We start from the raw sequence: 13,948 nt of genomic DNA, 5'->3' as shown, positions 1-13,948 counted from the left end.
CTAAATAGTACAAGCTGCCATACTATGATCCTGAAATCATCAACTCTGAATTATCACACACCAAATCGTTTCCTTCTCAAACGCACAGTGCATTCAATCGAATTAATCCTTGTACCTCCAGAAAGTGGAAGAAATACTTGCCCAAAAACAAAGCATTGTCTCCTTTGCCATCTCTGACTTCAACAACATCATAAATGTTTTCAAGATCGAATGCTTGAAAATGAAGTTGGATATTTTTTCCAGCATCGGCAATTAAATGCCATACACCTGAAATTATAAATGTTCATTATTAATTCTCAAATGATTAAAAATGCAATTTAATTTTGTAAGGCATTTTTAGATTAGTAATTATTGGTATAATGCTGGCTAAAAGCAATAATCGATGTAAGCTGACACATGCGTCAGCAATTACCCTACTGTCACCTTCAGAAGGGATTTTTTGTTAGATGCGCTAATCAAATTGTTTTACGATCTGCTCTAGAGTTCCCAATGAGAAGTAAGGGAAAAGTAATTCTGTTAGCGCAGTCTCCACTGTCGAAGAACATTCCAATAGAGAGTGTCCCACTTAGATGAAAAACAAAAAAAAATCCACGGTTACTCTAGTATAAATCTGCCCAATATTAATTTTATTTTGTTACTTATTTATAGAAAAGAGCAAAGAGGGTAATCGCCATTAGTCGGAAACATAGGGGCAGATTTATGGAAAGTGGCGCTACACCAAGTGCAGCGCCACTTTCCCTGCGCCCCGTAGCCCCCCCCAACGCCACCATGTGTGCTGCATATTTAAAATCTGTCACACTATGGCGCAGTGTAAGGGGCAATAGCATCATTGCTCATGACGCTATTGATGTACTCTGCAGGAGTAATGCCCAAAATATATCTAAAGAATGGAAGCCCCCTTTTAACGCCTGTTCTTAAGCAGGTGTTAAAAGTGCCATAAAAAATGGCACAAGTAAATCTCATAGATTTCCTTATGCCATTTTTCTAGCTCCATAAATGGGACAATACCCCTTTGCATACAATATGTCTCGCACAGACATAACGTAGCGCAAAGGGTTACAGAGTGGCGCAATGCATGCATTGCGCCACTCTGTAAATACGGCGCAGGGAATTTGGCCTTGTTGGGCCACATTAATGTAAAAAATAATGACATTAATGTGGTTCAAGGTGGCGTAGGCCATTATAAATATGCCCCATAGTTACTTACTACAAACTCTGACTAATTTAGAATATTATGCCGTACTGAGAGATAAAGATCACTAGACAAACAATGTTTGGTTTGGGCATTAAGCCTTAATTTACATATTTTAGGGGAAAATATGGAACTACATAAGAAACCATTGAACGCTTAGGCAGTTCTGCAGGTATCCACAAATGATATTCTGTAACATCCAGGTGGAGATCTCTCATTATGCCCGGCCTTTCGCTGATGTATGGAGTTCTTTGGTATGAGGCAGAGTGGCAGGAAAATACGTAATATATACTGCTAAATGGGTAGAGTTCATGGAAAATCAAAGAGATGCTAAGAAACGCACATGTAAATATTAAAACACATTCACAAAAGAGTAAGACCATTTCAATACACTACAGTTACATCTACTACAATAGTACTACAATTGTACAAGTGGCAAAATAGGTTCAGATCTACTCCTGGTATGCCTTGGTGTAGTTCAAGCACCAAATAGTAACACTGCAAGTCATGTCAGTGGAAATCAATGGAGCCAGGGTAGAACATTAAAATACATAGGAATAAAATAAGAATATAAAATAAAACCATTTATGTTTAAAAAATGTGTTTTTATGCACTTTGTTTTAACATGTCAAATATTCCATGTAAGATGATTTTTTAGCCCAAAATCCTTATGACCGAATCAGGTTCCTGGTGTTCACAATTTCACTTTTTCTAAGTGGAAGAGGGAAGAGCTCAGGGTGAGGGATGAATTTATTTGTGTACATTGTTATTGTGATCGGGGTGTCTGTGATAGTTGTGTGTGACTATGTGATTGATCAATGTTATTTCCTTATACTTTCCTACCTGAATTTTCTATAAGGGAGCAGAGATCACCACCTCTGTTGTGGTGATCTCTTTCTATGCACATATCAGAAATCCTTTCATGAAGTTAGTACTAGCAACTTTATAGTCAAACCTTCTGTCTTAAGAGTCTCCACTATCTAGTGTAAGAGGAGGAAACTCTTAAATCTCACTACAGAGCACACATTACCACCCATAATAGGTACATTTTATCTGGGCAGAGAGGTCTGCCCTGACATAGGTGGAAATCCAAGTGGGAAGAGATCTAAGCACACACATTTCCTTTTGGAAATAGGGTCCAATGTGTTGGTAAATGCTAGTAGCTTTTAGGCTATTTGTAATGGTTTTGCTGTAAACATAGTGCACTACAGGAGGCTCAAACTATTAGTTTTCTCTAAAACTCTAAAATGTGTAAGTGTGTGCAACCAGGAAGAGCATGCAGTAATTTTCAATTCAGTTTTTATATTTTCCTTATCTGGAGGGTCAAGATTTGCATGTATTATCATCATTTGAATGTTTATTTCATTTTTTATTTCAATTTCAAACCAACCCCTACTCATAAAGTTGGAAACTTTCTTTTATTTATCCTGTTTGTCTTTATACTTTTACTTTAGTGCTAGAACTTTACGAATCACCACTGCAGAGCGAGACTCTTGTGTCTGGGGAATTCAATAACCAGAAGGTTCTGATGGCACTTGTTGATGGTAGATTTGGAATCACGAGTTGCATGACTGGAGCACACAGAGAGTCCATAGGTTTTTTATTTTTATTTAATTTGTTTTTCATGTGCTGCCACACAATGCTGGATGCATTTTACATCAACACTATCCCCAAACTAAAGAGATCATTCCCCAATGATCAGAACTCATGAAATCAAAGAACAGCCTTGGGTATATATGCTGCCACTCACCTGAGTAGGTCACACAAATAAGCGATAAGATGTATCTTTATCAAAAAATAGTCTGCTCTGTGGCACATCCTAGATATTTACAACATTTTATTCAACCTCAGTCCTGATTACATGTTTATTCCATGGACAATATCATATCTGGATGAGAATAATATGATCTCCATTTTGTTAAGTACAAGTTATGCCCTCTTTAGACAGAGGAGATCACAGATCAACTTTTCAAGCAAACAGGATTTATGTATTGTGGCTAATGTCCCATAGGGAATCAAGGTGCCTGCAGGTCCTGGAGGGTTATTCAAACAGCCAGGTCTTGAGGGCCATTGAGAATTACAGAAGTGAGGCGATCGTCTGGAGGTGCATGGGGAAGCTGTTCCAGGTTTTTGCTGTGATGTGAAAGAAGACCTTTTTGTAGGAGGACCATTAATTGCAGGTTTATCTAACCCTATCTAATTCCCATTTGGCCCCATTGTCAGTTTAGTAGATGAATAAGTAAAATTCAACTATAATACCAATCAAAATAACACTTTACAATGGTGCGATTTACAGTGATCCCAGCCATGTCAGGTTTCTGAAAAATATAATCCCCTGGATTCACTCTACAGTTTACAATTATAGATTATTTCTGATTCTAGGAGGGGGATAACACACATATGGAAAGCCTGTGTATACCCCTTCTTGCAGCAGAGTATTTCAGACGTTTATGCAATTTCCCTCCTAAGAGAAAGGGTGCACGCTGAATTTGAACTGCATCATCAGTGTCAGTATCACTGGTATCCAAGACAAGATTTATACATAGTCAGATCATTTCCTTATTGGATTCAGAATTTTACTTTCAGAACTGATTGAGAGTCAGAAATCTGTCAAATAGTAATACTTGTTAAATAGTTTTATAGTAGTAGTATTAAAAAAGAGACTTGAGTTAAATGACATCTTCTTCTACAGCATTCATGATGCATAAACTTAGTGCAATATAAAGGGGTTCTTCCTTGACAGAATTAATCTATTTGATACAATTTGGCAAGACACCATTGCATTCACATCCTGCAAGAGAAAGGCAAGACAAAAACACAAAGTGCCATAGTGCATGATTCAGTTTACATGACTTAAACAAGTGTCTCTTCGGTCAGACGTGTAGCCGAAAAAAAAAAAAAAAAAAAAAAACATTACCTGAAAGAAACAAACCCCCTCTTAATATTTGCTAGTAAGTCATTTCAGCAGCCAAAATCTCATACTGAAAGGCAAACATTCTTCATCACCTAATATATTCAAGGCCTTCTTTAAAGACAGTAAAACAGCTTATCACAGCTAGCCAGGTAACCACTGAGATGGAGGATTCACAAGATCCATGAAATAGAAAAGCTACATTTTTACAAAAGCTGCCAAAATATGCGTGGGCATTTCCGCAACTGCTAAACCTGATGCTTTGTAAAATGTGTTTCTTTATAATAAAAGCCAAATTCATGCAGTTATACCCTTCCATTCTCCAACACTTGCAGATATTTGTTTCGGACAAACCATCTAGAGATAAATAAGAGATATTTGGAATTATTTGACCTGTCCCTTTTTACATGGTCTCTTCCAGTTTTTAGCCTTCTGTTGCTGAACGCATTTTTGTTGGTGTTACAACTTTGTGCACTTTTCCCTACTAACCAGTGATGAAGTGCTTGGGCTCTATCCCCAAAACGTTGGACAACTGCCGTATACCTGATTGACACATTTAGTTTACTCGTAGGTCTATAGCATACAATAATATATGTACACAGGGACTGTGAAATAAAAGCTACTAGTGAGCTTGAAGTACTTATTGTGCCACCCACCAAAGTAGCACTTTAAATCTTGTCTCAGGCCAGCCACTGTAGCTTGTAACACAGTTTTAAATGGCCAATTTGACTTGGCAAAATACACCTTTTGCCAGGCCTAAACCTTTATTTTGAATACATGTATATAGCCCCTAAGGTATGCCCTAATGGTGTGAATGGTAGGAAGCATTGTATTTATTATTGTTTCATTTTAGCAGCAGCAACTTACATTCGTAAATTTACTTCCACACGATTTGAGGGGTGTAGATGTATAATTCTACACTTTTGAGTAAATATACACACACATTTTGAGAGTTGCCCAAAGTAGTAATGTTATTCCAAAGTATGAGTAAATTACATGTATAAACTGATTACAAAGGTAAGTTAACCTTTTGAATAACCCCTGTTGTAAGTGTTATTTTGTAAAGAGTTTAACCTTGTAAACAAAGTACAACATTCAGACCTTTTTTGTTTTTGTCCATTTGCAGTTGTGAAATTTTTCTATTTGCCTTTTTAGGATTATTGAATACATAGTATAATTAGATTTTATTTAAGAATGTCAGAGGTAGTGTTAGCTTAGAAATGAATGTCTGTCATTTGAGTAATTCTTCCGTTGCAATAAATTACCTAATGGTAATTAAAAATGCTGCAGAGGTGAATCTTGCAAACGTTAATGCTCTGCATCATTTAACAGATAGTATGGTGCTATTTGGTTTCAGATCTTTTCTAATGGATAGATCTCAGTCTTTTAATGTTTCCTTATCACTCACAACCTTTCACCATTAATTGTGGAGTCCCGCTGGGGTCTTCATTGAGCCCATCATTCTTTCATGTCTGCATGGCTCCCTTGTATAAGCTTCTCAAGAATTTCTGATTTCAATTTTCATTTTGTTTAATACACTGATGACCCTTAAGATCAAATATCTATTCCTGAGAATTATACTTGTGCTAAAGACAACATTCAGAAATGCATGTCTGCTTTTGCCTCTTGAATGAATCTTAACTACCTTAAATTAGATAGTAAGAAGACTGAGGGGTATATTTAGAAGAAAGTGATGCATCCGTCCTGAAGGGCCACTTTTCTTGTGCCTCCCCCGCCCACCTAACAACATCATGGGTGTGCTGTATTTACAAAATGGTGCAGCATTGTGGTTGTTAGTACAATAGCATCAACATTTTGGGTGTTATTGTGACGCTTTTCTGCACTACCATTAAAACCTTTGATACTAGTGCAGCAAAGCACAGAGAGTCCCATTGATTAAAATGGGTGCGTCATTTTAACGCCTGCTCTGAGCAGGTGTAAAAAATAATGGACAAAATGGTGCAGTGAAATGTTGTAAATTTCACTGCGCCATTTTTTTCGGACCTCTCTGCATCAGAATGCCTCCCTTCCATACATTATCCCTGGCACAGGCATCATGTGGAGCAAGGGTTTACAAAGTGGCTCAATGCATGCGTTGCACAACTTTGTAAATGAGGCGCAGGAGAAAAGCCTCTTTAAGGCTGCTTTAATATAAACAAAATGACACTTGGGGTTGCAAGGTGGAGCTAGGGGCTTGTAAATGTGCCCTGAGGTCATATTGTTCGAAAGGCAAGCTACTAACTGGTAATCACAGTGGTGGGTGGAATCGTGAAGCACCACTCCGGGTCCAGTGAATTCAGCCAGGGATCGAGGTATTATCAAGATGTTATTTGATAACAAGATGTTATTCGCTATTAAAGCTCAATGGTTTTTGCATTCTGTTAATATTTTACATGATTTTTCTGTTTCTCTGCTTCTCCCAACCAACTTACCTAAGATCGCTGCTCATGCCCTTATTACATCTAGAATTAACTATTACAGTTCTAACTATCCGGGTACACCACAACATACAGTACAACAATATATGTTTATCCGTCAGCTCATGCTCTTTTCTTAACACTGGCTTCTGATCTGTGAATGGATTCTTTTCAATGTACTTTGTCTGACTCACAAGGCTTTCATAAAGACTGGCCCAGGAGTATTTAATCATTAAATTTCATGATTATGTGTTTACTAAAACCTGCATTTATTTGTGGCTCATACAATCGTGAGAATTTATCACAGTTGAATATCTTTCTCTTATTTAGCTGCTAAATCTAAGAATAATATTCGCAGCATTACTGAACTCCTGACTTTTAGGAAAAAAGCTTGCTATTGTCCAATTCTTAAAATCCCTCTCTGCTTGTAACAGCTATCCTTCAGTGCCAGGACTTTTTCGGGAATATGTTAGCACTTTATAAATGTGATGCATTCATTAATTCATACCTTTTAGCATTAAAGACGGTTAATTAATGTCATAGTTTCTAGTGCCTGCCTAGTTGTTCTAGCGGTGCTTCTGTCATCTGTTGGTTGGAAAAAATATATACTAGGGATATTAAAGGCTTTGCTCTTGACTTAGCAATGACTGTGGCATCACAAGTTGGCACCACACTTTTAGATAGAAAATAAAAAATATTGCAAAATACAGGTGACTCAAGGGGGGCCCGTGCACTGCCCATGCCTGGGGGCCCCTGCACCCTTTCTCCTCCAGTGTTTTCATGGTGGTGGTACCACCATGAAACCGCTTGTAAAGATGGGGGTCATAATCCCCAGGGCAGTGCTGTCCTGGAGGATTAGAACTGCCACCACCTCCAGCTGGCGGTTCCCTGTTGGCCCGGCAACCCGGTTTTGTGATAAGGAGCTCTGTTCGACTGCCATCCGCACGTCTGGTGGTCTAGTGACCGCCACACTCGTAATGAGGTCCCAAATGATGAAGTTTACATTCTAAAGAAATAAAGGGGCTCATTTGCGAGCTCATTGCACCACCGTTGTGTAATTTTTACTGATGCTACGGCGGCACAGAACAGTCCCCTGCCCTGCTATGTATTTACAAACTGGTGCTATGGGACCATTGTGCCAGTTTGGTAACCCTTGCACCACTATATACTTGCGCCCAGTAACATGTATGCAAGGGAGGCATTCCCCCAGAAGGAGGTCCTTAGGAATGACGAAGTGAAATCTACAAGATTTCACTGCATCGTTCTAGTTTCATTTTTTAATGCCTTCTCAGGGCTGGAAATAAAGTGATGCTGTGTTTTGTTCTATGGCCCTCTCTGCACTTTGCTGGACTAGCATCAACATTTTTGACGACAGTACAGCAAAGTGCTACAACTGTGTCAGAAATTCTGATGCAGATGCTCTAATGTATAGTATTGTAGATACAGCGCTACCATGGGGTGGTAAGGGGGGGTGCAAGCAAACTGGAGCATTGTGAGCGATGCACCAGTTTCTTGGAAATGAGGCCCAAAGTTTGAAGACATACATCCTAGTGGCGTAACATTAACCCTGCAGCCTCTGTGGTGCAGGGAGGCACGAGCACCAGGGGGCTCTCTCAGCACAGCACTGTACACTGGTGGAGATCTCCTCACTGGGTTGGGAGGCCCCCTCTAAGTACTTTTAAGGGGCCCCCCTCAAGTTATGTTATTCCACTAATACAGCCTTTTGCTTTCATAAAGACTATTTCTGTTCCCAACTGTAAATCAAATAGGACACCACATCATCCAATCATAAACTAACAAGGTGCAAGAGCATAAAAAGTGATGTTAAAATAAAAGCCTGAGAACTGCAAAGGTGGTATGTTAATCGAAAATACACAGCGACTAAAAACAAAATACAAACAAAACATTTTGAGGTATGGAGATGAGAACTGACAAAGAAAATAATGTAAATGTAACAGCTATTGACCAGGAATGTGCAGCTAAATGTTGTTGTTCTAAAAAGCTGTAGTAAAGAATCGCAGCAACTGCATATATTGATGTTTTATATAGTGCTAACTTTACCAGAGGGCATTAGAATGCTTTCTCAAAAAAATCATAGTAGCTACACATTTAAAGGCATGGAGAGATTAAGGGCCTCATTACGAGACTGGCGGTCCTAGGACAATCAGCCTTGAGGTGACAGTTGGATCACCGCAACTGTGGCAGTCCAAATGCCATATTACAAACCTGGTGGGCGGAGCCGCCAGGAGACTGCCATTTCTGCCGGGAACATGGGGCCAGATGTATCAAGCGTTTTTGCATTCGCAAACGGTGCGAATGTCCGTTTGCGAATGCAAAAATGTGTTTCACAATTTATGAAATGCATTTGCATTGGGAATTTTAGAAATCGCAAAAACTGCAAATGTTTGCAAATGAGAGATAAATTTGCGTGTCGCAAGCAACGTATCGCAAATAGCGACATGATTTACCGAATCGCTGTTAGCGAAATGCTAATTGCGATACAGATTAGCGATTTGCAGATAGCGATTTCGAAATTCGTACCGCTATTTGCGAGATGCAGATTGCGACACGCAAAAATGGATTTGCAATGCGATGTAGCAAAAAATCGCAGTTTGCGATTATTTGCAGAATGGGCGTTTGCACATGCAAATTACCACGAACTGAAACCAGGTGGTAACCAGGTGCAACCTAAATAAAGAGACCCAGAATGCCTCAGCCTCTCTTCCGCAATGGCTGCACTCTACGTCATGGTGAGGAGAATGAGGCTCTTGGCAGGTTTGAGGAGAGAGAGGAGGGGACAGGAGCGCATTGTCAGAGTGCCCATAACCCTTTTTGACCAGACTGAGGAGGAAATGTTTGATAAGTACAGGTTAAGCTCTGCCATGATACTTGACCTAATAGCTGAGCTACAACCCATGCTGCAGTGCACAACACACAGGACCAATAGCATACCCACACATGTGCAGGTATTATGCTCCCTGCACCTACTAGCCTCAGGGAGCTATCAAGGGGTCATAGCAGCAGCTTGAGGGGTATCACAGAGTGCCCTCTCTAGATTTTTTCAATGCATTTCTCAATGCCATGCTGAGCAGAATACAGCTGTGCATCAGATTCCCCAACACCCAACAGGCAGTACAACAAACTAAAGTTAATTTTTTACCAGATAGCATAGTTCCCGCATGTGCTAGGTGCCATTGATGGGACACATGTAGCAATCTGTCCACCATCGGCCACCGAGTATATGTATCGCAACTGTAAAAACCATCATTCCATGAACATACAGGTGATATGTAATGCCTCCTACATCATTACCGATCTCGTGGCCAGATACCCAGGGAGCACACATGACTCCTACATGTTTCGCCACAGCGGGATACACACAAGACTGCTAGCTGGGGAGTTTGGGGAAGGATATCTACTAGGTAATTTGATAGTTCACAATAATGCATAGATATAAGCATAACGTCAGACAGCAAATGTATTAATTGTACTCTCTGTGGATTCAGGAGACAGTGCCTACACAGTACGCATCTATATGCTAATGCCCTACCTGAGCCCTGCCACCCCAGCAGAGAGGAGGTACAATGCTGCACATAGGGCTACCCGCAACGTGGTGGAGTGCACTTTTGGGCTGCTGAAGAACCGTTTCAGGTGCATCCATAGGAGTGGAGGTGCACTACAGTACAGCCCTGAGATGACATGCAAAATTGTGGCCACATGTGCTATCCTGCACAACATAGCAACCACCAGGGGCATACCAGTGGAACTCACGGAGCCAGACTCAGATGAGGATGATGATCCCTTACCACTCCTTCTACCAGCCGAAGGGACCAGTGCAGCAGAAGGCAGGCAAAGACGTGCTGACATCACACACAACCATTTTTGATGTAAGTAATGACAAATCCACTTCAATAATATGTTTTTCAGTAGTTAGCATCTTTATTACCTTGATTTCAGGTAAACATTGTGTCAGTAGGACATAGCTATTCACAATGGGCAGACATGATCTATTAACATTGTCACACTATTAGCATCATAGCATGACTTCATTACACATGTTGAGGTGATCCCCTGTAGCCCTCAACATCACTTATTTCGTCCACACACTCTACTTGAGTGCTTAGTGCCCTCGCTGGCACCTCTAGTAGCAGGTTCACCTGCAGTACTGTGTCTGGCACTGTGATGCCTCGGATCAATCACAGGTACTGTCAGACTGCTAAGGCTAGAGGACTCCTCTCTGTCACCAACACCCAGTTCGCTGGTTGTGGCACTGCGTGCTGTTTGCATGGCATCCATTACGTTGGTAAATTGCACCAGTCCCTGTGCAATGTTCCTACTACAATGTGCCATCTCTACCTGTGTGGCAACGGCACGCCGTGATATCTGGGTTGTTAAACTTGCAAGCAGATTGACTGATCTACAGAAGCTGTCAAACTTAGCCACATATTGGTGATGGCGTCTGCGCTGGCTGACACGCTCCTGCCGTATCTCTGTGCATAGTTCCCCAGTGACCTGTGTCAACTCCTTGGTGTTCTCAGTAACTCTTTGCTGTCCCTCAATCAGGGTCTCCAAGTGCTTGTTTTGTAACCCCATATTGTTATTGTGAGACACAAACTATCCGTGCAGTGACTTCAAATGTTTGCATTGCTGGCGCTGCACCTTCAGCATGGAAGCTTCCAGGCCGCCAAAGATTGATGGGCCCACTCCTTCTTCTGTGCCCTGTCTGCCTGCATTGTGGCACATCCTGAGGGGAGTTGACTGGTGCTGGCACTGGTGCATGGACTGCTGTCCTCCTGTGGGAATCGGCTCTGGTGGTGGTGTGGGTTCATGTTCTGGCATCTCATCTGAGTCCAGGTTGTACTCTGGCAGTGGTATCACCCTTGCCCTGCTTCTAGCCGGAACAATACTGTAGGACTTACTTGTATTTGAGTCTGACTGTGGCTGTGTTTCTGCTTCCCCCACTTTTTCTGATCCTGCAGCAGCAGGGACCAAGTCATCTGCAAGGATAATGTGCAGCATGTCAGTTCTAGCATTTGTCACAGATTTCCACAGTGTTGCTTTATATGTACAAATAAATTGTGTCACCCCGAGTCATTTGAGGGGTTTCTCTATGTGGCTGCCCACTATCTTGCTACTTATGTTGTGTATTCACCTTAGGGTTGTGTACTACCACTCCCACAAGACACTGTTGTGTTGTATGTAAGATGTGACATGGAGTACTTTTCATTGTGCACCCAACTATGTTCTATTTCCTAAGGGGCATGTGTACATGCAGATGTGGGGATACACATAATCACAGGCCTAACCTTTGCTGGTGCTGGGTGTCCCTGAGGTGTGGATGTCAGTGACACCACTGACAGCTTCTGGCAGCAATGTGGACTCCACCAGGTGTTCCATAGGGGTGGACGGTGTGTAGGTCGATGGTCCGCCTCCGGTGCTCCTTGCCTCCCTAAGCCTGCTGGCCACCCTCTCCTTGGCACGGGACCACAAGTCGTACCTTCGCTTGGGTATCTCCTCCACAGAGCACTGCGCAACCCCCACTGTGCATATTTTTGTCTGTATGTCAGACCAGAGTTTCTGCTTCTCACTCTCAGGTACTTGGAGTGAGCTCTTGCCAAAGAGTCTGTCATGGTTCACAACAACCTCCTCTATGAGCACCTCCAATTCTTTCTCACTGAATTTCAGCTTCCTCTTCCTGTCTCCCTTCTCCTTCCCATTGCCAGCATTGGCCATGTTGCAGTTTGATCCAGGCTTCCTCACAATCCCGACTCCCTGGTGCTGGGCTCTCTCACTGCTCCTTTGGGTGTGGCTCCTGGAAACAGCATGGGCTGATTCAGTTCCTGGTTGTGATGTCATCAGGCTGCTCTGGTTTTCTGTTTTCACTATTTGAGAATTTCAATTACCGAATCGCATTTTTTTTTGCGATTCAGTATTTGCATCTCGCAAATTGCGTATGCGAATTTTAAGAAATTGCTATTTGCGATTTTTAAATTTGATACATCGCATTTTGCATTTTGCATTTCTAAAATTGAGATTTCTTAAAAATCGCAATTTGGAAATCGCTAACCGAAATCTTGATACATCTAGCCCATGGTTCCATATGGGGTGGCAGCAGTCTGAGTTGTACTCAGCCAAGTTGGTGCTGAACTCAGAACCGCCTGGCTGATTACAACCCACCTTACCACCTGCCTTTCCATGGCAGTCTGACTGCCATGGAAAGCCTGGCGGTAAGGGTGTACTGGGGGCCACAGGGGAGCCACTGCCCTGCCCATGCCGATAGCATGGGCAGTGCAGGGTCCCCCTGCTCAGCACCCCTCCCTAAAAGAGCAGAGGCCAATACAATATCGCAGCACTGTTCCCGCCGGTCAGCCTGGTGGGCACAATTATTGCAATGTTCCTGCCGGTCATCCTGGCAGGAACATTGTAATACGCTGGGGGGGGGATGCCACCGGTATGATGGTGGCATCCTCCCCACAACTTTGGCAGTCCACGTTTAAGACCATCAAAGTTATAATGAGGCCCTAAGTGGTTTGCTCAGAATTACAGAATGTTGAGTTAAAACCAGGATTTACCATGGTTCCCATTTCTAAAGTTGGAAGCCCATGGACACATCTGCTACTCATTCAGTCTAAAAACCCTAATTACCATTATAAAGAAATGAAATGTCTTTAAACAATTACACATGTGCTTTAAAAAAATTCCAGTACATTCTTATGGTTTATTTTTGCTGGATTGTTATGTTATCTGATTTACACAAAAGAAAGGGAACTTGACAAACTCCAAACAATAAGCAAATTGTATGAAATCGGGCAAAGTAAAGGGTGGCAAGGACTGGGGTATAGCTTCAGAGAGGGGGGTGTTTGGGGTGTTACACCCCCACCCCCAATAAATGTATTGTCTAGTAAATTGTTGGGTACAATTTCTTTCAGTCAGGCACGGTGAGGTGTCTGTCAGATGTCATCTAGGATTTTTACATATGTTCACAGACACAACATACACACACTCACTTGTTTCTGTTTTGAAATTCTTAAAACTGTTGGTTATTTTACAAAATCTTGTGTTTTAAGTAAACCCTAACAATCTGCACTGCTCTCCCTATCATCCGACCCTTCAGTCTCCTCATGCCCTACTTTTCAGATAATGTATTTTACCATGATATGCCAGCACGATTGTTGGGGAATTTGAAGCCCCATTCACCCTCCAATCATACTGAACAAGGTAACCTCCTGGCAAGAACATACTGTAACAATGTATAAATACAGAGAAAAAAGGTAACAGCAACAGTTAGGGACACACAGTGTGGGAACGTTAATCATTTAAGATGTAGAATAGAAATGCAAGGACAGTGAAAAACTGAAAAGATGTAAAAAAGTCAGGGATAGGGAGGTGGTGTGGATCCAAGCAATGCTAAGGACATTATAGAAGCTG

General features: G+C 41.7%; 1 protein-coding gene across 1 annotated transcript in view; it reads right to left on the bottom strand.

Moving 5' to 3' along the window:
• TMPRSS15 (transmembrane serine protease 15) overlaps positions 1-13,948 on the bottom strand; it is a 1,384,111-nt gene that overhangs the window by 539,895 nt on the left and 830,268 nt on the right. The window contains exon 16 of the mRNA XM_069204099.1: positions 142-267. Coding sequence (XP_069060200.1) covers positions 142-267 — 126 coding nt within the window. The remainder of the gene's footprint in view (positions 1-141; positions 268-13,948) is intronic.

The sequence above is a fragment of the Pleurodeles waltl genome, chromosome 8, assembly GCF_031143425.1.
Source record: "Pleurodeles waltl isolate 20211129_DDA chromosome 8, aPleWal1.hap1.20221129, whole genome shotgun sequence".
In the NCBI taxonomy this organism is placed as follows: domain Eukaryota; kingdom Metazoa; phylum Chordata; class Amphibia; order Caudata; family Salamandridae; genus Pleurodeles; species Pleurodeles waltl.
The sequence above is the reverse complement of the archived record's forward strand: the minus strand, read 5'-3'. Positions and strand labels throughout refer to the sequence as shown.